The 25,736-nt window shown below is 40.7% G+C and overlaps 2 protein-coding genes and 1 long non-coding RNA gene across 3 annotated transcripts; 1 reads left to right on the top strand and 2 right to left on the bottom strand.

Moving 5' to 3' along the window:
* Nucleotides 1–1,661: 1,661 nt before the first annotated feature.
* adat2 (adenosine deaminase tRNA specific 2) lies at nucleotides 1,662–10,690 on the bottom strand. The gene is made up of 6 exons (XM_064340172.1): nucleotides 10,344–10,690; nucleotides 10,074–10,178; nucleotides 9,132–9,282; nucleotides 6,494–6,600; nucleotides 5,544–5,616; nucleotides 1,662–5,040 (listed from the first exon to the last, which is right to left on the bottom strand). Exons 1-6 carry the CDS (start codon nucleotides 10,440–10,442, stop codon nucleotides 5,012–5,014), a joined length of 564 nt encoding a protein of 187 aa, XP_064196242.1. The 5' UTR covers nucleotides 10,443–10,690; the 3' UTR covers nucleotides 1,662–5,011.
* Nucleotides 10,691–10,729: 39 nt separating this feature from the next.
* On the top strand, nucleotides 10,730–16,046 carry pex3 (peroxisomal biogenesis factor 3). The gene is made up of 12 exons (XM_064340170.1): nucleotides 10,730–10,942; nucleotides 11,470–11,601; nucleotides 11,785–11,866; nucleotides 11,958–12,001; nucleotides 12,100–12,221; nucleotides 12,321–12,387; nucleotides 12,780–12,834; nucleotides 12,971–13,121; nucleotides 13,495–13,565; nucleotides 13,762–13,884; nucleotides 14,192–14,288; nucleotides 14,379–16,046. The coding sequence occupies exons 1-12, from the start codon at nucleotides 10,870–10,872 to the stop codon at nucleotides 14,460–14,462; spliced, it is 1,101 nt and encodes a 366-aa protein (XP_064196240.1). The 5' UTR covers nucleotides 10,730–10,869; the 3' UTR covers nucleotides 14,463–16,046.
* A 4,668-nt stretch (nucleotides 16,047–20,714) lies between these two features.
* Nucleotides 20,715–23,347, bottom strand: LOC135257438 (uncharacterized). Its single transcript, XR_010330651.1, has 3 exons — nucleotides 23,208–23,347; nucleotides 22,359–22,475; nucleotides 20,715–20,956 (listed from the first exon to the last, which is right to left on the bottom strand). It is a non-coding gene; the product is annotated as an uncharacterized LOC135257438 (long non-coding RNA).
* Nucleotides 23,348–25,736: the final 2,389 nt, after the last annotated feature.

Genomic DNA, 25,736 nt, shown 5'->3' on the forward strand with positions numbered 1-25,736 from the left:
CTATTCCTCCAGCTCAACAGGGTCTCCCAGGGGTGGGAGGGGCAGCTTTGAATTAAAAAGAAAAATCACTCCCCTCTTGATTTACTGTTTGTGCCTTATTTTCTCTGGCATTTTCTGCCCGGCGACAGACACAGGTCGAGCCCAAACATAACAATTCCGTTTCACTGCACAGAGCGAGCTTTTAACGAGAAAAAACATGCATTCCAACCCTGCAGAGGAACACCCAGTTTACTCAGCAGTGCAGTATATGAACACCATCTATGGTCTACATACAGTGTTCATTATTAATGGCTTATTATTATTGGCAGTAGTAGTAAAATTTGTATTTTTATTAATTCATTATTATTATTAGTAGTAGTAGTAGTAGTAGTAGTAAAAGTAGCATTTTTATGAATTCATTATTATTAATAGTAGTAGTAGTAGCAGCAGTAAATGCAATTTTTCAGGATGACTTCTGTTACAATGCACAATATTACAATAGTGGAAAAATTTATAATAAAAGAAAATAATGAACACATCAAGAGCACAATTAATATTCAAGGAATTGTATATGGTTCAAATGACAAAAATATCATTCCCACATTTTCCCAGAGCAAAGGAAGATGACAGCTAAACGAAAAGTAGAGCGAACAGCACACCTGCACTGTCAAGGACAAGATGGCTGATAAAAAGGGAGAAGGGGATGAAGTCTGTACAGTCGCATTGATGCATTTTACACAATACAAACCTGACCACGCAAGAGCACCCCCACCCCATCTTCCCCAAGCTCTCCCTCAACATCTTACTCATCATGGAATTATCTAACCAAGCAAAGCCAGAGACGCCATGATCTAGTTATCGGCGTCTTCTGGTCCCTGTCAAATCTGTTAGCGTAAACGCGAAATGAAATGTTTCTCATGTTTTACAGAATGAATCGCGTATTTGAACTGAAACAGAAATAGGTACAATGTGACATGCTCTGTTTTTTTTCATCCTGCCACAAAATGATATCTAGCATATTAAGTTGCTCGAGATATCTGTTTTTTTTTTGTTTTTTTTGCTCGAATCGAGCTTGCGTGTGTGCGTCTGTAGACACTTTCTGTCAGCCTGATAACCAGAGAATGACACTTCACAGACTTCTCATTAACACTTTAGGTACCCCTTGTGGAGGTGACAAATTGAATACATTTTGAAGGATGTGGTTGCATACATTTGCATACTGATGAGGAAAAGCACATTTTTGTTGCCAGGGGTCTGTGGTGCAGCTCTTGCAGTTCTTACGGAACGTGCGATACGAACGCAAAGCCAATCAAAGGACACAAAATATGGGAACAGAATATTTTTAGTCTGGCCACAAATCACACAAACCCCCCCTTCATCTTCATCTCTCGAACTTCTAAAAAATCAAATGAGTTACATTTCTATAAAGTGTGAAGCTGTCATTTGCCAGACTTTGATGGGTTGATCACTACGGCATAGTGTGGTACAGTAGGAGCAAAGTGAGACATGCTTTCATCCATTTTCATCAATGGCTTATCTCTAAACTTTTACAGACTGTTTTGAGTGAGACCCACATTTTACTCTCCAAATATACCTATTCCTCTGAGTGCCACAAAGGGACATTCTAAGGGGGTATTATTGTCTCAAAAATAAATAAATAGCATGGACATTCCACAAATAAAACGAGATTCACATTTTTTTAATAACACATTTTTTTAAATAAAAAATAAAATCATTGGTTCACAAATAAATGTAATGGATCCACAAATAAATGTAGCTGATTCGCCAATAAATCCACAATATCCACAATAAATTATTTCCCAAAATAAGAACTTGCAATATTCTCGCAAAATATTTGTGACCCAAATCTCAAATAGGAATCAAATATCCTTCCCATCATAGGAAGTTTCTTTGTGGAAATCTTCAGGAAAACCCAAGATGTCAATTGTTTTGCCAAATTGACATGGAATGTCCCTAAAATAAAAAAAAAACTAGCAAATCCAATCCTTTTAAAATTGATTAAAACCAACGCTATGCAAACCTGAATACATTTTACAGTAAAGCTGATGCTTGAGTTTCAAGTTAAATGTTTCCTGCGCATCTACAACTTACAAGCACAGTACAATAATCAAGGGGTCCTCAGAGGCGGCATAATACAAACACCCCGACCTTTTTCACACAGATCTGAAGACGATCCAATGATAACCCGATGGAAATCTTACTGCTCTAACGTACGGCCTTTTGAGTAGCACTGTCCTGATAAGCAACGGCAATCTGGCAGGGGAGGTAGAGGTCAAAGACAGAGATAGATATCGGATGCTTTTAAGAGCGGGAGGGGTGTGCCGAGGGGCAGCCCGCCTCGCGGCGCGTCACATGAACACGCGCTGTGGCGAACAGCGACGGGCGAGCGCACGCATCCGCATCTCGGCGTTACGCCCTCCCCCGAAAGAGCACGGCCGCCGCCGAAATCCATCCAGGCTTCGCCGGGCCGGTTGCCATGAAACGGCAACATGAGCAATCCTTGATCGAAATTTGACGACACCGAACGGGGTGGTGTACACAAAGCGATGAAAAGCACTTAAAATTGTGTGTGTGTGGGTGGGTGGGTGGGGGGGGTGGGGGCTGTTTTGAGCTTGCCTTTGTGCCTCAATGCTCCAAATACGTATAAATAGCCAGCGCTGCCATCAGGGGGGACAATCATGTACGGGCCCTGGAGGAGGGGAAGGGGGGGGGTCACAGTATGGTCTGCGGTAAATATTATTGTCCCAGGCCCGAGACTAATATAATAACATATAATTTTGTCCCACGCTCTGATAATAGCAGAACATACATTACGTAGTGGAGTGATGAAGGATTTCAGGTAGTAAACCAGAAGGCTGCAGGTTCAAATCCCAAGTCAAGGACTGTCATCACACGCTTGAGCAAGGCACCTGAACCGCAACAAATACCCAGCTGGGTAAAGTTCACGGGGGCCCACCTGCGTGAATAGCACGTGCAGAGCAGGCCATGGCATTCACGCCGGATGAGGGGTTCCTGCTAATAAATAATTCACCGTAGCATTCAGACTTAACCTTGTCCCCGCAGAGACGCTTCAGCCGTTAGACAGGAAAAACATACGGGAGATCAGTGGGAATTATTAATGCGGGGGGGGGCGGCCTCGGCAAACACTGCGTCAGCAGCTGAAGCAGAGACCAGAAGGGAAGCCTTGGCGCGAGAGCCGGTCTTACGCGATACAGGCGTTTTTTTTACGTCAACCGCCACTTTGGCGCAGTAGGTTTTAAGTGTTACGCGCATCAGACCTGGGGGGGGTGGGGTGGGAAGACGTCGGAAATTTGGCACCTGCGGTGAAACATGAAAGGAAACGTGGGAGTCCAGCTGACGGGGGGGGAACACTGCGGGGGGGGGGGGGGGGTCGGTTTATTTTACGACTCGGCGCACCTTCCTGTCTTCCCCCCCGCGACTCGCGTCAGTGGGCAACGCAGGCATGCGGCGGGAGCTGAGGACCTGGCGACGCTTGGCTCCCGGCCGCCTTTCCATCGCGGCGCCTTCCGGCTTCTCACTGCGATTGCTGAACGTTGCAGCATCTCAACCCGGAGCCTATAACGTGCGCTACCGCTATCTGTTCGTCTGGTTGCATTTTTTGACGAAGGCATCTAGATATTACGGCACACGCAAAATATGTTCCTTTCCGTTTTGTAATTTTTCCCCACACACCAAAGTGACCAAAATAATGTCTCTGAAGGGAAAAATTACAAAATGGAACACACATTTCAACTGAAAATAATGATCAACCCAGGAAAAAAACTGTTTCATCAGATTGAATTTATTTTAAAAAATACAGAGTATTGGATCTTAGTAAGACACATGGGCCAACAAATTGCCTGTTCACTATAAGACTGGCATTTCAGTATAGACAAACCCACATATCATACATACAAATGATTCGCCATTTCCTAGTCCATACAAATAGCACATACACAGGGTAAGGATCTGAAAATCTGACAAGAACAAAATCATGTTCATGGTATTGCTTTGATCTGTACAAAGGAAAATATTCCCAGTCTGTCTTGATGACATAAATCGTGGCCTGCGTAATCAAGACCTTGTGGCATGTTGTCCGATATGTAGGCCCTCTTCCAGGAAGATTTCCTTTCCCTTTCATACACATCAACACACTCTACTCTCAGTTCTGAGCTGGAACCACAGCCAGCGCAAAGAAAAAAGAAAAAGGAGAGCGAACGGATAGATTAGTCTGCAGGAAGAGCGCAAGCTCATCAAACTGCTACTAATCCGCCCGTCGGGCTGTCAAAGGGATGACAGAGCGCGCCCGTTCCATCGCAGGAATCGAACCGGCAGAGAGCAGCCATTCCAACGATCTGTGCACGCACCTGCACCGTTACCAGGGGAAACCGAGGGAGCCGGAGCCTGGGATCTGGGTCAAACGAGGACAGGGAGGGGGGGGGCGGGAGGCGGGAGTAGGCCAGAGGCAAGTCCACACAACGATTCAGTGCCCCGCCAATTTGTGTCAGAACCGTTACCCCAGTAAAGCTGATGGTCCACTCGGCTATTCCCACAGCCTTGCAGGAAACCCACATATGAGAGAGGTTCACGTACTGTACAACACTGCTCTGTACGAAAACCTCCTTTTCCGCTCTGCAATCAAATTAAAATCACGTCAAATTAGATCAGCACTATATTACACTATATTTTATGCACTGAATTTATGTGGGCTGCACAAGCGGCATTAAGACTCATAGAACATGGCATGACACACAATTACAACAACAAAAAAGACTTTCACGAATATTACAGGATACATTCACGGACCTCAGATAAAATACAGAAGAAGGCCTTAAATCGTTTTTCTTAAAAGAATAACGAGGAGTGATTTGTGCAGACCGCGGTCAAATCAAGCCGTTTTTCCAGTTCGTTTCAGAGAACGCATAGCCTCCGAGCCGCATGGCCCCTTGCCATCGACTTCATTGCTTGATGACTAGAGCCCCCTGGTGTACACATGTAGAACTTTCCTTCTTCAGTCTTTTCTTGCTTTAGGTTTCGGGGCTAAAAGAAATACAAAATAATGTATATGTTCATTTAATACACCTGTGTGACTGCAATACAGTTTTGCATGTTTATAAGTGTAATCACACCACGCTTGAGAATTGATTTTATGGGCACACTATAAAAATATAACCATAACTGTTTCTCTTTCATGTCACAGAGGTTTGGCAGTCACTGAACACAGCAAAAAATACACTATACGACCAGAAGTATATTGAAGAGCGGCGGTCGTTACAGCAAACGGTGGACCTTTGGATGAGATGTTGGATGTCAGGTGTCCACATACTTTTGGCCATGTAGTGCATATACAGTTTCTTTATAAAAAACTATACTTGGTTGAAATTTGAGTTTAAAGTTCAGGACAAAGTTAAACAGTGGTCAGATGAACTCATCGTCTCATTCTCCAGTAATACACTGTGCATGTGCTACATCGTTTTGAACGACACAATGAATGCAGTAATTGTAAAAAGAAACAATAGTCATAAAAAGTCATAGGCTTTTACCATTTGGGTTTTCCTGCTTGTAAAACAATTTCAGAAGCTCCACAGCCTCCTCAGACCTGAAGCCCGATATGCACTGAAAGGAAAAATTCCATATTAGATTTCATATTTTACTGTGTTTTAGCTGTGCTGAATCCATCTGATTATCCACCCACATGCCTAATGTTTCTAAAGTTATGGATATGTTCACCCTGAGCACAATGTGATTGATGAATCAAGGGAAAATTGTACAAGTCAGCGAGGCACATCATTCCTAAAACACTGTGACAGAAAGACAATATAGACAGCCGTTGAAAAGTCAATGCCTTTTTCCCCAGGTACAAAATGTGTTTGAGCGAGTCAAACAAGAAATGACTCCAGTACTGCTGGGGAAGACTCCTCTCCCAGTAAAGGTGCCCTGTAAAAGCAAACACTCAAGACACGGACAACGCAAAGCACACATTAACTCCTCAGGCTACTCACAATGGCTCTAAACAATTTGCTCAGGCGCAACTACACGGCTGTCTGAAACGTACATGCTCGCATGAGCAACCAGGATTTCTAAAATCTGACCACCTGGAGATGGGACATGTGAACAGTGCAGGAAAGAGGCTGTTCTGGGCTCGCCGGTCTCCCACATGAACACTCGACAACAGGTAGCTGGTAAAATGTTTAATTAAAAATAAGAGAATTAATTAATGAATGTGCCTACTTTTTGTGTGCTTAACCAATGTGTTTGGTTATGCATAAATATAATTACCCTAATTATCCTGCCGTCACGGACACAAATGTTTGTTCAGTGTAGGCAAAAAAAAAAAAAAATTGGTTTTGCCAAGTAATTTTTTAATTTGGTTTTCATGTTTTGGTCCAATCAAATTCTTCATCTCCCAGCCATAGTATCTTCCACATTGTCTGTACACTCAGCGTCTATGGAAAAGCAATAAAATACCGGAGAGGCGAACCCGCCGCCGTACCTTGAATGGCGCTCCAGTGCGCGGCAGCTGGTCTGCCGGAACGTTCAGCACCGACCCGCATCCGCCAAACCGCTCGTTTCGGCACCCGTACACCACCAGGGGGATGTCTCGCTCACAGTTAAGGCTCACAGACTTCGTGCTGACCGATAACCCGATTCTTCCTGTATTCTTTCAAAAGCCCCATGGTCCCAAAAGAGACACTCGGGAGTGAACTGGACATTGTTATTTTAGCATTGCTAATATTGTTAACTGAGACATGCTCGATGTATGCAACACCCAGGACTGCAAGGTGCCTTGTCCTAGCACCGCGTAGGTTATCGTGCAACTCAGCTCTGAAAACCAGTTCCAAAAAACTGTATTAGATGCCATTGTTATTTTTCTTGAGGTGACCTTTGTGACCTTTCTGATGCTCTTTCCCTCTTTTCAAAGCGATGTACCCAGGGGTTTTGCCGGGTTGTCCAAAGCTGCTGCTTGCCTCCGAAATCTCTGGAAAGGAGTCCAGGCACCCCTCTGTTATCAGGCCACTTTCCTGCTATCTAAACAGCATTTCCACAGAGCACACACTGTCTGGCTTTGTCAGCACTGGGATCACAGGAGGTAATTAGGATCTGGCACTGGCCAGAACTGCCGACTTCCTCCCGAAGTCGACAAGGATACCCGAACGCTGCAGGAGGAAGAGGGAAAGAGGACACCGTAAAAGGAAAACCGAATGCCAAGAGAAACAGGGTCAAACAAAAGACACACATTCGAGATGGATGCCAAACAACCACAGGGCTATTATTGGAACAGACGAGTAATGCAGAAGAAAACCTGAACTTCTGGAGGAGTGCACGGGCACTTGGCCATTCGATCTTCAGAACACGATACATAACACAGCTAAAAATCAACAGATCAAACCAAGGAGCTTCACAAAAAGGAGAGCACAGCTTTAACCGCCTGATACGCTATCTATGGTACCTCGCTGTTTCCAGTGTACTACAAAACACCTCCACATCTGCCCTGAACCTGGGTTTTAGATATTTATATCCTCTAATAACACCATGAATATCGCAGTGGAGGATTTCTAACTGGTCTAGCGTCTCAAACACAAATGAATATGTCGTAAATACAGTAGCAATGTAGTGCAGCTGCAATTAGCAAATGGGCAACTTCACATTTCAATGGATTTAACGAAGGCAATGAATTACAGCAGAGTTCAGGCAGCTGGTAAAATGTTTAATTAAAAATAAGAGAATTAATTAATGAATGCGCCTACTTTTTGTAGGCTTAACCAATGTATTTTGTTATGCATAAATATAATTACCCTAATTATCCTGCTGTCACGAACACAAATGTTTGTTCAATGTAGGCAAAATAATTTTTTTGTTGTTTTGTCATGTAATGTTTTTATTTGGTTTTCATGTTTTGGTCCAATCAAATTCCCAGCCATAGTATCTTCCACATTGTCTGTACACTCAATGTCTATGAAAAAGCAATAAACTATCTGCTCAATCTTAATCAATTAACTAAACTAACTTTCTGTTTTTTTTATTTTTATCATTATTCCCACTTTAAAATGTGACATGTGCTTATGTTTGCCTGCCACCAACAGCCCCATATCTGAACATCTGTGATTATAATTACCATTAATCCAATGCAAATTTGCACAGATTGCAAAACTGCAGTTTACTTGCATGCCACTTATATCTGTAATTGCAATTAAATCTACCAACAGATTCTCTTGTTTTTGGTTTTGAGGTTAAAATTAATAGTAGGGACTATTGCTTGGCCCATCCTGGTAAGACACTGGTCAAGAGTGTGGATATCCACAATGCCTGGTATGGGATCTACTGGCATGGTAAGGATACCAGCCAGTGCCAGCACTGACTGTGGCTTGCATATAATTACCCATAGGGCTGCACAATGAGCTTGGGTCTCAAGCAGTGGGTTTGTCTATGTAGTTGCAATTACCTCTAGGCTATCAGGCACTTGCTGTCTGCCTGCACCAGTTCAGTATTAACAGTATTCCTGCAGTGCAATGACTGTGCGGCTTGGCTACTGGTGTAAGTGGCAGGGAGAACATTGGTGAAGGGAAGAATGAACGGCTGCCTACACACTCTTGGATTAATGGAGGAGGTTGCAGCAACCCTGTACAGAAATACTTCACTTACTGCCATTCGAAAGGTGCTCTTATCTAGAACACCTGCCAATGCAAACATGAGTGCAAAGATCAAAAACCAAAGAGCAGTAATTCCTCAGAAGGGGAAGGTATAGACCCAAGACAGACAGAAGTGCAGAATTGACTGACAACTTGTGAACAACCCTACTGAACATTAAATGAAGTGAAATAAGCAAGAACACATTTACCCATTTGAGCATTAAACTACATCGAACGAACAACAGCAAATAACCACAGGCACTGAATCCTAGAGAAAAAGGAAGTTGCACCCAATCAGGCATCAGGGCTTGAGAGGGGCAGGGAGAAGAGCCAAAGCGCAGTCTAGAGCATGTGTAAAAGCTGGCCAGATAAAACCTCATTCCACCACCGAAGGGACAAAAACGTGACAAGGATGTTTAGGGTCAAAGAGTGAAATTCAAATACACTTAAAAATTTTGAAATGAGGCAAACAAATTGGTTCAAAAAAGTATAGTAGGATACTCAGCAGCCGTAAGGCCCCAGCACACATGATGCAGGGTTCCACTGTCACATAGAGGACGGTTTCCTTAAACACCTCCTTGGAGTTCCTGTTCTCCTGGTGACACCATTGCAGCACATGGTCCAAAGCAACCATCTCTGCATGTCGGGTGGCCTGGAACACATAAAAAATAAAATAATAATGGCCTTTCACAGGAATTCCTGTCAGTCAAATTAGCTTTAAATGAAAAATAGGTTTGTGAAAAATGAGACTCTTTTGGCTAAACAATCGTCTGAATGTGAGAACTCTCTCCAAGACCCTTTTTTGGCATAGCTAAAATCACGTGCATGTGTTTTGTGACATGTCCTGAGTAAATCAACACATAACTATGCATCCGCATGTGCAAAAATGAACTATAAACATCAATTAGAAGTTTTATTTCTGATAACTTGTCCAGAACAAATAGCAAAAGATAACTCTGTCCACAACAAGAGCTGTCAGCTGAAAATTGTTCATCAAAATCACCACATAATACAAATGTAAATGTGTAACATCAATCTCTTTAACATTCAGAAATGAATCTATAATAATTTTACTGGTAGTGCTCTGGAAACAACCACACGTTGACAGACTGTGCACTTGGGAATGTTCTGGATCAAGTGTTGTATTGGTGCAAAAGTTAAGGTCATAAGACTTCCCAAATTATTTTTCTCTCCATAATGACAAGCCAGTTGTTATGGTCTGTATTCCACCGTGGTTTACAGCTAATTGTTTATTGTTCGATTATGGCAAAATAGCAATCGATGAACACACAAGTCACAGGACAGCTTTCAATTAATTTATTGCTAGCTAGCTCCAGTTAATAAAACAGGCTTACACAGCTTGGTCAGGTAGACAAATTAAGATGATCGAGACTGGCCAATGCGGTAGATGTATGATCTATTGATTATTAGAATGATACTTACATTTTTAGTTTCATTCACTTCGTTTCTCCCTCTGCCTAGGACCTCGTTGTTGTACACCATGAGACATCCAACAGGCACTTCGCCGTTCTCTAAAGCTTCTTTAGCCTAGAATAATAGCAAACGTTTGCTGTAGTTACGAATTACCTAGCCTACTATAAATGCAAAACGTTACAGAAAGAATTAGACGCCGGCATAAAACCTTTAGTAAAGTAAGCAAATAGCTTGAAACCGACCGTGCATTTCTAGGGACCCAAACCAAAACTCTCTTACCATGTCAAAAGCCTTCTGCATCCAGTGTTCGATCTCTTCTGAAGATGGTTGAAAAGTGTTTCTGTGGTCTGCAGGGTTATCATCGGTTTCTGTCCCCATATTAAATTATCTAGCGTTATAACAACTGGTATTAAAATTTCCACTGGTAAATATTCGCTCACGAGATAATACACTGTATCGTATCAGTAAAGTAACTGAGCTCACTTCAATTAAATTATTACCCCGTCCTCGACAGTAACTAAACTTAAATCTTCCAGCTGAATGGTTACGAGTGAACTTTCAAATATTCGGAACGGTTGTCTTGTAGAAAACAAGTGGGGAAGATAAAGAGTACAGGACCGTTCAGGCAGTTCAGACGATCGCAGAATTACAGATCGATCAATCGAAAAGCTCTTTGCATTAAGTCTTGCTAGCTAACGTTAGCTTCCCGAGTAGTTCATATCATGCGCAACTGTGTCAAATGAGAAAAACCTCATAAATATTCTGTATTTTTTATTTTACATTTGACATTTGTTGTAGGTCTGAAATGTTGACGTCCACGTGGAATTTCCTCAAGCGTCATAAAAGGAAATTTGTATTCGCAGGGGCTTTTGTCGGAGGTAGGTGGCTAGTTAGCTATCTTAACTTGCTTCTTAGCTAAGTTAGCTTGATAGTTCGCCCAGCATGTCTGTGTTTGCTAGCTTATTATAGCTTTTTTGTGTTTCAGGGTGCTCTGGTAGCGAGATGCATTGTGCCGTAGCTGTATCATTATTTCTAGTTGACGTTGCGTTAACTAATAGATTAGTAACCCCAGTTGGCCAACTAATCTGACTTCTTCACTTCCAGGATAGCATTCGTTGGCTTGAGCGTTTCCTGTACCGTAGTGCGGGAATTCGGCTTGCTAAAGTGTAAAGTGCTAGCTTGACAGCTGTTGATTTCTAGACAGCTAATGTAATTTCTTAAAATTATTATTATTTTAGAGCATTTCAGCGGGTGTCGTCACGCAGCTGGCTTGTATGTGTAGCTTTCAAGATATGTCTTATAAAATAGCTGTGGCATACTCGTGTGTAAATTGCATTAGTATTGTCGTGGGAATGAACCAATAATCCTTAGAGTAACAATCATTATTCGACTCTCATTCCCCAAGGTGTATATCTTTTGGGTAAGTATGCACAGTGGAAAATCAGAGACATACAAGAACGTGAAGCTGCTGAGTACATCTCTCAAGCAAGACGTCAGTATCACTTCGAAAGTAACCAGAGAACGTGTAACATGACAGGTAAAGGAAACATTTCTGCAAGGGTTTTCCCAACCGTTTTTCAATTAACTTAACCAAAATTTCTGCAGGTGAGAGGAAATGTAACATTTGAGGAAGAACTGGTGCTTCACACCATTCATCAAAGAACTGGTATCTGAGCCGTCTTCTGTATTCCGACATGACATTAAAGTTTTTTTATTCCAGTTTTATCAATGCTCCCCACTCTGAAAGAAGCCATCATACAAAATCTGAACTCAGAGAGCCTCACAACACTACTTAAGAACAAGTGAGTCATTTACAAATGAGGAAAAGCTATATTTAATTTGAGTCAAGTGATGGAAATAGATATGCAATGGTTCTTTTTTCCTCACTTGTAGACCAGCCAACAAGTTGGAGATCTGGGAGGACCTAAAGATAATAAGTGAGTGGGAAATATTTTTTCCCCAACCTCACTAATACTTTTCTGTCTGTTTTTTTGTGATTTATATTTGCAACCTAAACTTCATGGCCTTTCACCAGGTTTCACAAGAAGCATAGTGGCTGTGTACAGCACGTGCATGTTGATAGTTCTCCTCCGTGTCCAACTCAACATAATTGGTGGATACCTGTACTTGGATAACTCCATCGGCAAGAACGGAATGGTATGTCCCCAGTGTATATTATTCAGCTGTGATAGTTGGTCAGAACTGTCCTACTGTACTGTAATGTAGTTTTGTTTAACTGGGTTTTGTTTCTTACAGGCCCCTCAGGCCCCCCCTGACGTCCAGCAGCAGTACCTCTCCAGCATCCAGCATCTATTGGGGGACGGTGAGTGACCTACCAGAGCAGTGGTGCCCAATCATGGGCCGTGTAAAGCGGAAATATGCAGGTTTTCTTTCCAACCAATCGCAACACCTGCTGATTTAGCTAATTAACGTCAACCAGAGAGGACAGAACTAAATAGAAAAAGCAGCAGGTGAAGTGATATGTTGGAATGGTCTTGCATGGTCTTGGCCCTCCATGGCACATGATAGGGCATCACTGTACTAGAGGCTGTACTAGAATGACTATGACTAGGAACCTGGGAAATTTCAATCTCATTTTCATTTGCACCAGATGCTACAGTATGTCACCTCACTCAGAACAATAGGGACTTTTGTTTGTTTTGTTTTTATATACTTGGCTCATCTTTTTTACCCTGTGCTCTCTGTTCTCTGTAGGGTTACATGAACTCATGACTGTGGTGAAACAGGCCGTGCGTGAGGTCTTGGGCGGGTGAGTCCCGCTCTTGATAACCTGAGATAGAAGCTGGTCCAGAACCCAGCATCCCCACTCAGGTATCTAATGTGGAATGGGATGCAGCTGCCTGTCTGTAGGTAACACAGTGTGTCTTTGGTCTTTGAATCCACAGGGTCTCCTTGAAACACAGCCTGTCCCTGCAGGAGCTGGAACTGCACCTGGACCAGGTCCGAGCGCACGTGGAAGAGGGCTGCATGGCCTCCCCCCGAAAACCTCTGTCCTGTTACATGATGCCGGACGAGGAGAGCACGCTGGCCGCCCAGGTAACTGCACACGGCCTGTTTTGCGGGAAAGCCTCCCAGTCACCTGTAGCCCATAATGTCCTTACATTCACAGTTCTGATCTTTCATCTCTTGTATGCAGTTGGAGGTGATGAACATTCATTTTAATGTGCTTGAACATTAGTCCCTTAGTGATGTCATGTCCGAGCATCCTTTGCAGTAGACTGCTCATTAACTGTAATTCATTTGGCAATCCCTCGTTTAGTGATGTCATATTCTCATGTGTGTGCTCCTGATCTTTAAACTCCTGAACGTGGTTCTGGATGATTAACGATGGCTATAATGATCGGGAGCTTCCCTCATCCTGTAGTTTTGTAATCCCCGAGAGCTGATCGAATGTATTGTTTACGGACAGGCCTGCGGTCTGACGGAGAACGACGTCGCCACCATAAAGCTGCTGAACGAGACCAGAGACATGCTGGAAAGGTGAGTCAGACATTTCAGCTGCCAAGCTCCTTCGGGGTTCTGAGTGCATTCGCAGCCCGGAAAAGAGTGATGAAAGCAGCACTTCCTGTCGGGTGTCCGGCTGAGTGCTTTTATGGGCTGTTACAAGAAACGCTATAATGGCAGCGTTCCGGGTCGAACACGCGTCCGCTAACAAGCGTGTTCCTTCGGTTCCCAGCCCGGACTTCCACACCGTTCTCAGCACCTGCCTGAGCAGAGGATTCAGCCGTTTCCTGGACAACATGGCCGAGTTCTTCCGCCCCCAACAGGGGGACGCCGCCCACAGCAACGCACCTGATAGGTCAGAGATTCTGTCCGTCATATTTCTCATGAAGCGCAGTACGGGAGTCTGTCAGTAAATTTTTGGACCATTCAGCACTTAGGATTGTTTGTTGTTGTCTGCAGTGTTTATGTGACGTGCCTAAAGGTTGTCATAATTAGTAGTGAAGTTCGACAATGTAGTCATTGAATATTAAGGCTGTTGTATCAAGTTGCGACTTGTTCATTGAGACATTGTTTGTTACAGATGGATAATCAAGTATTAACCGGTTGTCACATTTTGAAAACCAATATATTCTATTAATTTATGATGTTTTTCTCTCTTGCAGTTTAAGTCACGTTAGTCTCCCGCTTGCCAAAATTATCCCCATTGTCAATGGACAGATCCACTCGATATGCAGTGAAGTACCAAGTCACTTTGTTCAGGTAAGACTCCCTGTGTTGTAGATGCCTAAAGCTGTCGGAACAATGAGTGTTTGATTTCTAAGGATCTGCATCGTGTGCTTGACCGCGCAGGACCTGCTGATGATCGAACAGCTGAAGGACTTTTCCGCGAACGTGTACGAGGCGTTCAGTGCGCCGAACGAAAGGCAGAAATGAGGACCGGGCCCTCGACCGACCGCACGCGGACTGCGCCCCGACCGCACGCTGACCGCTCGGAAAACGGGCCCGTCCGCGACATTCCCGACGGACTTCCTCATCGCGGGGCGTTCCGAGTAACCCGGCATGACCCCTCTGTGCTTCACGCATTCAGCGCGCGGGGGGCGGGGGGACACACACACACAAATGACCTGCTTCGGGGGGACATCCAAGAAAAAAAGCTCGCTGGAGCCTATGGCCTTCACCTTAGAAATGGTTGAAGTTACCATGTTCCGCTCTTGGATGGAGTCCCTCTGAATTGCTGATGTCACCAGTGGGTCGAGACCTTCAATCTCAAGGCACTCTGAATACCAAGAACCCCTCTGCCCTATTTTGTGTCTTTTTTCATTATTATTATTATTTCGGAACCAGGACATTCTTGAAATGTGAAGCCACCCTTCCTGAAGTTAACCCTCACATAATGGGCTAGCTCGGATGTATCGGTTGTTCATGCACGCAGACGCCAGAAAGCATCTTCCCTATTCTTCCGTTGCCGGTGTACACACACATACACTACAGCATTCAGCGCAGTGGTTCAGGTGTTGAGTCTGCCGTGGTGCTAGGTTGCAATGACGCTATTTGGTTTAATTTACACATCATGACAAATTGTTAATATTCCATGTTGATCTTTGACACTTTAAGCTCAGCTAGTCAACCTAGGATCACTGGTACAACCTCGTCCACAATGATGTAAGTATATTGGATGTAAATTGTAAACTGGTATTGAGCATTGTATAGAACATCTATCTTTTTCGTACAGCCTTTTGACTTTTCCTCAATATTAGCCTAACTAGACATCAGATGTGCTGTATCTACCAGTCAGAGATGGAGTGTATCGTCAAAGAATAAAAAAGCATGATGGCCCTTGCTAATGATTTCCCTTTATTTCAGGATGAGCTCAGCTGGCTAGTTTTTTCTGTTTTTCCCCCTGAATTTCTTACTGTGGCTGTCATGTAAGAGGTTTCTTGTAGCAGTCAAATCTGTTAGCTTTCTTTGAGCCGCTCTAATACAAATTCCTTCAAGCACTCAGTTTGAGCTTTTTTTTTTTAAACAAAAAAGTACATTTTAGCATAATGTGATGTAACAAATAAATAAAACCCGAGAATATTAATTCAATTTCTGAAGTATGAATACATGTTTCAGAGAAATAGCAGGAATGAAATATGAAAAATAAGCTACAACAGATTAGCAGCTGTTGTTGTTTTAAAATGTGTCACTTTTCTTTAGCTTTCCTGGTGATTTTCTTTAATTGGTATAGGAATTTTGCAGCTGCTTGTTTTCTTGTTATTTGACACAATTAACACACCTTCAAAAAGAATGCCTTCAGAAGAATAATTCTGTTGCTTTTAACTTTTCATGTTACCTTTTCACTCATGACTTCAGTGTTAATTTATTATCAAGCATCTGAAGGTGGAGGGGGTGGTTCTTATTCATTAAATGGAGCTTAGTATCACCACAGAAAGAATGTCAAAAAATGCGTATGATATTTCACCGATTATTGTTTGTAATTGGTGCCTGTAGCGAATAAATGTTCCATATAAATCATGTCTTGTTTTCCTTCAACAATCTTGTGATCAAAACGAATCCCTTATTTGTCAACTGTAAATAAGCAATTGAACACACCTGACTAATCAGAAGCACCTGTGAAGTCATTTGAATGATACATGAACCATATATGAGTGAAGCAGTAATGTGAACATGTACAGATTCACACACACGCAAGCCACGTACTAAGGAATTATTGCTTTGTTGTGGTTTTCCTATTTGTTAACACGCCACAAGACGATTCGCTGACCTTTCTCATTTATCGACGTGTGTTGCTCAACAATGTGAAACAGCTTCTGAATGTCAGAGTATTGTGAAAGTGGCACCAGCATGGCATTTTAATATTTGACTCATAATGGAATTACATGATGCAATTGGAATTGCATTGTCAAAAAAAGAACATTGTTTTTAGGGCTAAAAACCTCTCAGTTTTTTTTTTCATTTTACTTGACACATATCACAACAGATATAAATGGCAACCAAAAATGCAAAATATAATAGCAAAGCAGCCCGAAAAAAAGTTGCTAGGTTTTGTTAAGCAAATTTATATTAAATAATCAATATAATGCTCTCAAAATCCTGAAGATCCTCTCAACGACTTCACCTTCAGAAGAAGCATAGCACCTTGCACAAACAGGTGATATATAATAGAGGACCAGTAGTCTACATAGACAATGTAAACTCCTTATTTTCAATTTCACTGAATCCATAAAGTAGTTATTTAGAAAAACAGCAGGTGGCAGTATATCACATACATAGAACAGCTGAGGCTGTAGTACACAGAGAATTTCATGATTCATCACTGCAAACCCATAAATATTTTAAGACTCAAAAGAATCCTAATTTTTTATCATGTACAGGCTTTATTCAATCTACTCACTTTTAGGCAATGCCTAAAATAGTCAAAATAAGTCAGAATCTTATTAATATGAAATGGACAATTGCATTTGTAAATAATGTCTGATTTAGGTTAGATTTATACGCTTTTTCAACGCACAACTAGTGTTCAATGAAACCCTTGAAACTCTCTGCATAAAAACAAGTGATAAACTCAGTGTGGTATAAGTTTAACCTGTTGGGTCTTTCTCATCAGGAAACAACCACATGGTTATAATTAATTATTATTGTGTGGGTCAAAGGCTTCTTTCTACATCTCAATCTAGCACGAAGTTCATAGCAGCTGAAGTCTATAAGATGGCACAAGGAAGCACATGATTTGCTGATTAACTTGCACAAGGTTCAGCTAAACCTCTGACCTTCAGTTTTTCACATTCCACTTTAACACAGTTCACCCGGGGCAAATGTAAAATTATACCTATGAACCTTCAGTATGATGTAATTGGATATCTAAAATAACTGTGTGTGTGCCAGAGAGAGAGAGAGAGAGAGAGAGAGAGAGATCTGACATGATGGTGATAAAGCAATTGTTTTCCATTACCTGAAATATTCTGAAAATGCTTATCACAAGATTGTCATGCATCACATTACACATTAGATATACATTTTAGGTTCTCTTACAGAATGGTATTTTGAGTCAATGACATTTCTGTTTGTATGGGTGTGTGTGTGTGTGCGTGTGTGTGTGATAAAACATGTGTACTTGCCCAGTGTTCTCTTTCCCGGTCCTTGGGATACGGCACAGAGACTTCCTTACTACATAGGAGCTATTTCCCTTTCCTGTATGGTTAGTTTTTTCCACAACATAACACCCAATCACCTGCCTTGTCTGGAAAGTACCAAGCACCTCCTTAGCTGGCATATTTCCTGCTTCCTGGACCTCACCTGGACGTGCTCTATCTGTACTTCTCACAGTCCTTTTGCTGTCCTCCCTCTACCCTAAATCACATAGATTTGTTCATTAAACCCAAATGTAATGCTTCATAAACCCACAAAGCTGGTAACACTCGACTTCCTGGTCTCACCAACATTGTCCTACTCTATTTTCTTGCCAAATCCTCATCTTTTTACGATCATTCGATAAATTTGATTTGTTCTTTGATGTCCCTCTCTTAAACCCCAAAAATATCAGTGTTACTCTCACTGGCCAGAATTGATGAGAGAATCGATCTTATCTGCAGTGACAGAATGTTTCTGCAAGTAAAAACACATTATCCACAGCTGCTGGTCCAGACCCTTTATATTGAAGGTTGGGTTGTCAGTAAATACAATATTAAGATATTTTTAAATTATTTGATAAGAACGTATTATTTTGTTTAGGTCCATCCACTCTCTTGGTCCCTATAGCCAGTGTCTTTGCACTCGACAAAAATATTTAAAGTGTATTAATATATTTTAACACTTCAGTCCTGTGGTCCATGTCACCTAGAGTAGTGTGGAAACACAACATAATGCTTAAATAGGTTAAAAATTACACTGGTCACATTTAGTGGAATATTGCACTGTTACTCAGCAAATTACACTCACGCTCACGTGCACTATGAGTCATGTGGTGGAATGGTACACTGCTTTCATGCCCCATGGGAGCATGCTAAAAAATGAATAGTGGAGCCTCTACATTAAGCTACAGACATGCATAAGCCGTCTGTGAGTCATCTTGAAGCGGCCACTACATATATAATAGGGGGGAAAATAATAGTGGAAAAACTTCAGAAGGTGGTCTTTCAAAGCCATGTGAGAAGGCTGATGAAATGCTGTGGTCAGGTTGCGCTGTCAACCACGTTTCGGGGCAAACAGAAAGAGGCAGTGTGGAGTTCCACAATGGCATTATTGTAGCGTAAACCAAGTAAATATGCTGACTAACCATGAGTGTTTATCTCTAAACACTCAAGTAATCACATGACTGGTGTGCTTTTTCTGGTCAGCTACAAAAAAAAAAAAAAAAAAAATCCCCCAGTCACATGACTGTAACCTGCGAATCAGTCCCGACTTTAGGCTTGTACCGTCTGAAATTCCAAGGTATTTCACACCTTTCTGTAAAAGGTTCCATGGGTTTCTTAGGGGGGAATTAGGCATCAGCAAATAATGAGGAGACTCAGTATAAATGAAAATTAAAATCCCTTTTCTTCCTTGTGCCCTCTATCTTAACTGTGTGTATGTATGAAAGGCACACATTGCAAACTAAAACAAACACTCCCTGTAATACAATGCAAATAAAAAATCTACTGAATTTTCCATGTTAGAATTTGTATATACTGTATGTGGATAAACTGAAAATGTAAATAACTGATTTCCTTACGATAATGTACAGTGAGTGTGTGCATATAGTTATCTATAGGTTCAATGTTGTAAATCTTAACGGTGAGTGGTACGGCACAAGTACAGTTGGCACTAAAGATTTTTATTACTTCATGACTCATACCATCACGCCCAGATTTTAAATGTCAGCTTATCCAAGGTTTCAAGGTGACTCACACCAATTATGTGCCCTGATTCAATCAAAAATCAAACATAATTTTTGCAGGCTAAAAGGTGACTGCATATTTTATGCTCAAGCTCACAATGGGAAAAAAACTGGAATAAAGAACACATTAAAGAACTTTACATGCTACTTTTCTAAACTAAACTTGCTTACAATAGCCTGCATGTTGTAATGCCATTTGCCCACATACATATACTGAGCCACTTCACTCAAGACTGTGAACTTGTGTCTAAACTGCGTATCACAGCAGGAGATGAAATGGGCACTCACTAGAACAATAAGATTGCACTCTCATTGGCCAGTTCAGTAATATCATTACCTATTCAACATGTGACTTGATGATGTAAGCTTCAGTCACACCACAGAGTAGTGAGGTGATGTCACTACACCCGATCAATCCGATTGGCTCAAGGCCTAGCGGTCTTCCACTGAAGGCAGTATCTGTTTATCATTTCTCAGATGAATTTACAAACAATCACCTGACTTGCTTGAAATGATGTCATCCTGCAGATTGTGAGATACAGAAAACATGACCTTGTGGTATATAAAAATGTAATTAATGAAACAAAAATGAAGGAATTTAATTTTTCTAATTGTTATTCTAATTGTTCTGTTCAATAGTATAGCACGTATGCAGGGCATACAATTATAGGATGCCTGAAACAGTATTCTTTATTTAGAGCATAATAAATCTCCAGTTTATAAATATTGTTTTTGGTCAATTATGCAGAAAAGTATTTTTAATTTACTTTCTGTATCAAATAATCAGTAAAAGTAAGAGGCCATGTCTTGTCAAAGGACCTTCCTTTAATGTACAACTAGCTTCTGCATGTTTCAAACCAGAACTGTTTAAAATGCCCAACCCAGTCTAGAACAACGGAGGCATAGGAAATCACGTGAAGCTCCGCGCAGAAAATGCTGGAGGCAAAATGTAGTCAAGTCACAGTTTGGTATCTTTACATCATACCAAATGTCAAAAGCTTTGTGTTCAAGATCATCTAAGGACAAATGTTTAAGTAGTTATCCTGTGTGTGTGTGTGTGTGTGTGTGTGTGTGTGTTTATTCATCTCTCGTGTCAGATATACGCGAGTATTCATATACTCCTGGTTATCTGCAGTATTGTTACGTACATGAACAAACGACTGGCACCTCAGAAGTAACATCGTTCATTAGCCTATATTTAAATATTCTGTGAGTTTAAACAGGCCTTATTAACAATCACTGTAAGTTTTGAGGTCCAAAGATACACTTTCCTCCCCAGCAGACATGGCAGTAACATTAAACAAATCCACTTTTTAAACCCATTTATTTGTTGCACACATCACCAAGCTGCATAGTTCTTCATAGGTTGCATGCCCTTCGTTTGTAAGGAGAGAGCCGGTTGGTATGCGTCTGCCATGCTTAAGCACCACTTTACACACACGTCCAAAATAACACACTACATGATGCGCTCTTCAAAAAGGAAATGAGGTCAGAGTGCCTGAAAGGCCTGGGAGTCCTGTCCGTGGCTTTCCCGCTGCCATCTGAATGCCTGAAATGAAAGTCCATTTGGTGGCGGGAGGTTGCTATGGCTGCAGCCCGGTAAACAAATACACAACCAAGTCTGCGTTAAAGGGTGAGCGAAGAGGCAGTGGACCAACTTTATCCTGGTTCTAAAATAGCCGTGACTTATTCTGTTCTGAATGGCATGAGCATAATAAAGGAACTACAAGGGTATTATTTAAAGGAAGTCCTATTGGACTACGCTCTGACGTAACGATAACATCAGAGCTAACTGTAGTATGTAATATACTGAGTCACTGTACCTATTTTTACACCAACAACTACTTTTCGCCTACTTCCTTTGTCAGCCCCCTCACAGTACACACTTATTTGAAACCCCAATTGTAGTCCATTAAAAGGCCGTAATCATGCTAAGTTCCTGAATAATGATCAGAAGGAAGTGAGAATAAAGGCTATTAGATTAAGGATGGCTTTCAACCAAAGCCTACTTTGTAGTATAAACATTTTTTGTTTTACTTGAAACAATGGTGGCAAAACTTTATTTGTGATCTTTGATAAAAGTTAAAATATTTTGAGGATTATTCAATCCTCTGCTAGAGGGTGATCTACAATCAAACATGAGGTGTTTTACTCAATCCTACCTCCAAATTGGATTGGGCTGAGTGGCAGTCCTTAAAATAAAAGTATATATAGCTATTCATTGTAGGCTACACAAATCATCGTAGCAGCTGCTTTCACAGATTTCCACATTCCCAAAAATGAAGACGGTGACTACTGCAATTTTCACAAAATCTATTAACATCAAGGGACGCCTGGAATATACTTTTCAAAAATATTGAAGTAGAATCAGTTTATATACTACCGTTCAAAGATACATGTAAAAGTTTACTTAATGTGGATTTACGCAAATTTTTGTAGTATACAGGAGTTCCTGTTCTGCAGTGTCAAAAATACATTTAAAATACCAATACGAGATCATGTATCGCGCTTATTTGAAACAAATATCCAATGTATATACCGGCATATTGCATGTATTTGTTTATTAACACCTGAACTGTTCAATATTAAGGTAATTTGATCTAGAATATGGTAAACAAAAGGCTAGAAAAAAAGATTAGCCTAAACGGTGACAATACTTACCGTGATTCCCCTGCGTTAATTAAATGAAGACATAAGCGATAGGCTATTAATGCAATAAAAAATGCAAATATAGGTAACGAATGTTTACACTTACTTATCTAACTCTAGACTAGGCTATAATAAAGGCACATAAAGTCTATTACATCATGGACAACAATTCCTGAGGTAGGCCTACATGTTTATCGGTTTCAAGGATGAGTCATGTTCTTCGCTTTACTGGAATGTGATGTGTCACTCGGATCGAAAGAGTAAATGATCACCATCGATCTCTCGCTCTTAATTAGCCGTACCTGTCCACAACAAAACTGCCGTTTCCCTGATCCTACACGTTTTCCCATTTCTCAGCTTGTAAAATTATGCGAAATCCTGGGTGAGTCTTCACTTCCCGGAAAGGATGACGTGTTCTCCTTGAAAAAAAAAAAAAGATGACTTGATTTCTTAAAGACACAGTATCATATTATACCTATCACAATTTGTTTACTTGTTTTAAAAACACGACGTAAAATATATTCTTATAACAAATTACTAATTCTATACGTTTTTCAAAATTAAATATAAATAACTTCTCCGTAAAGTTAAAATATGACTTCTACCACTTTGTGCTATTATTATTAGTAGTAGTAGTAGCAGTAGTAGTAGTAGTAGTAGTAGTAGTAGCATTGTTTTTTGTTTGTTTGTTTGTTTGGTGTTGTTGGTAGTAGTAGCATTGTTTCTTCGTTGTATGTTTGTTTGTTTTTTTGTTTGTTTGTTTGGTGTTGCTGTTTGTGGTTGCTAGTAGAAATAGCAGTAGCCATTAACATCACCCTCATTGCTATCATTATGAATAGCCCCTCTTTATACCATAAAAGCTATATAAATGTTGTATTTAGTTGTAATCCTGTATGTTATTGGTTAATATAAGGGTAATTTAAAAGTTCCATAAATTCCTTACTCAATCAATGGTAGACAGTCAGACTTGCACACCCCAGGTTAATTATTGCTATGGGTCACATTAGAGGGTGCATGGAATTAGAAACAAAAAGGAAAGCTGTGTGTCGGCGTCAGTGTGAAACCTAACCACCTTTAAAAAACAACAGGCTAAATCCAGCCTGTGCTTGTGTGAGATGAAAGTCAACAAGAAACTGATGGGGGGAATGTACCTAGCACATGATAAAAGAGCTAGCGAACTGTGAGCAAGAGCCATGAAAAACACGCTCACAAGCGTTTCCATTCTTCTCAGACGGCGGGTGTTTTGGCAAACAGCCAGCTTCATTCTTCACAGTACTTTCAGGGTCAAAATCGGACGTGTTATACTCTGAACAGCTTTACCTAGGACATATGGTTAAAAAATAATAGATTTTAAAGACAGACTTATAATAAAATGTTTTGATAGTAACAAAATACATTTCATTTGCAGAATTATCGGCACTAGAAAAAATGAGCTTCATGAGTGTTTATAGAATTCACCGTGTAGCACTTAGATATGTAGGTTAATCGCAATTACTAAAAGATTCATGGTTTATTATTAGTCATTGGGTCAGGTTTGACTCACTCCTTTTTCAGGGTGCAGAATGACCCTAGACCTTTGAACACCTGTCAGTCTACATTGACTATAGAGCAATTACTTTGTGATGATCATATCTGATGAGACTGGACTGCTAAGATTCATGGGGTGATAACTGTCAAATTTGAAATCTCATCTTAGCTTGGTTCAAAGTAATATACTGTGTTGGGTGATTGTTGGTTCACTGAAAACCATTGGTAGAGTACAAACAGGCTGTATAACCATGTCTCCACATAATTTTTAAACCACAGTTTGTGTTTTGGTGTGTGACAGTAACTGTTTGTGACTATGTAAATTCTCCCTATATACTGTACATTACAGCACAAGGGTTTTCCTTGGTTTACATTTATTCAGTTTCTCCCCAAGACATTATCCCACAGCTGACCAGTAGCTGCTAACACAACATACGCCATTGGCTCATTACATTACTACTCAGTGTTTAGCAGACACTTGTATCCAGAACTACTACAAAAATTTCACAGTATTCAGCATTAATTCAACAGAGCACAAAATCCTTATTGGACTCATATGTACTCTGTTGAAGCTGAATTAACACTGGACATTTTACTGTGTACATTTTTATATACAAATAATTTATGTAGCTGGATATTTTTACAGAAGCAATATAGGTTGTGTACCTTGTTCAAGGTTATAGTGGCAGTGCTGCTGCAAGGAAACTGCAAACCCACAGCCTTTGGAGTTGCAAACTCAGTTCGGTCATTATTGTACCACATCCCACCTGGCTTACATGTATCAGAGAAGTGTACACACTTCAGCTATAGTGCTCTTGCAGTAACTCAAGAACCACAAGTACCAATTCCAAATTGAGGGGAAAATTAGGAATGTTTTGTCCTTCATGGGTCTGAATGTGCTGTGATAGACAAAGACAAGACATGTCTAGTTGAACTATAATCTGTGTAACAAAGTTATTAGCTTGTCATTTTTTGTCTATTTGGTGGTTCCAAATATTTGATCCTGTTTGTGGCAGAGACCAACCTAGCTCTATGTGTAGTAGTAATATTTTTCTTTAACGCTCCTGTTGTTTTTGGCTGGACGGTAACAGCGGGGCCAGCCCCACAAACACAAATGTCTGTGATTGAGTGACTGAGTGACTGAGTGATGAAGTTACACCGTTGGTCGGCCGAGCTATGAAGTTACACCATTGGTCGGCCGGATCACGTGTGTTAGCTCCAGCCATATATTGGGTTTTAATCTGGTCTTGTTATATTATGCATACACCCCATGTCCACAGGGTCAAATGTGACCCATGCTTGCTAAACCCCCATGTGATAAAGCTTCTTCATTGAATTTTTAAACCCCAAATCAATATTTTTTATGTAAAACAATCTGTTATTCATACATAAATTGGTCAATAACTGTTTCCCTGCTTCACAGTCCAAATAGGTTGTATTTCTTCAGCCTAAACAACTCATTTTTTACTACAAAACACAAATCATTATAGATTTTTTGCTGAATTACATGTGAGGCATGAACTTGGATCATGACTTCTGATTTCATAACTTCAGGGTTTAAAAGGCTCATAAGACAATCTTTGTACCTTGATAGAGTACCTCTTTTATAAAACTATTTTAAAAGGACAATGTTTAACGTTTTCAAATAGTAGGCTCACTCCAGGAAGTGTCATCAAATTTCATGCTGAAAAAAATTATATTTTGGGATTTTCGCTGCAGTGAAACTCAGGATAGGGCTATTTTTTACCCAGAGGACGACAGGAGGGTTAATGGGTTTTTATAACATGCTTAGTCATGCCTTTTTTACATCCATCATCATCTGCTTACTTATTAGCTATTAGCACCTGTGAAACTATTAGCCTGGTCAGAAATACACAGGACATTATAGGGATATTAATGCAATACGGAAATATGCATTTTATGCTAAAAATACTAAACTTATATGATCTCAATTCCAAACAATATATGCAATATGTATAGCTAATGGTTGCTGTTTACCTCTGCTATATAGCATTTAATAAATGAAAGTGTTAATCATTTTTAACTGAAATTCTCAGTTTCAGTTAAATATATTACATCTTAGAATGTGTTCTTTGGGGAACTTACATAAGAATGATATCTGATGAATAAAGGTAGTACACAGTGTCTTGTTT

This window comes from Anguilla rostrata, chromosome 6 (assembly GCF_018555375.3).
Source record: "Anguilla rostrata isolate EN2019 chromosome 6, ASM1855537v3, whole genome shotgun sequence".
In the NCBI taxonomy this organism is placed as follows: domain Eukaryota; kingdom Metazoa; phylum Chordata; class Actinopteri; order Anguilliformes; family Anguillidae; genus Anguilla; species Anguilla rostrata.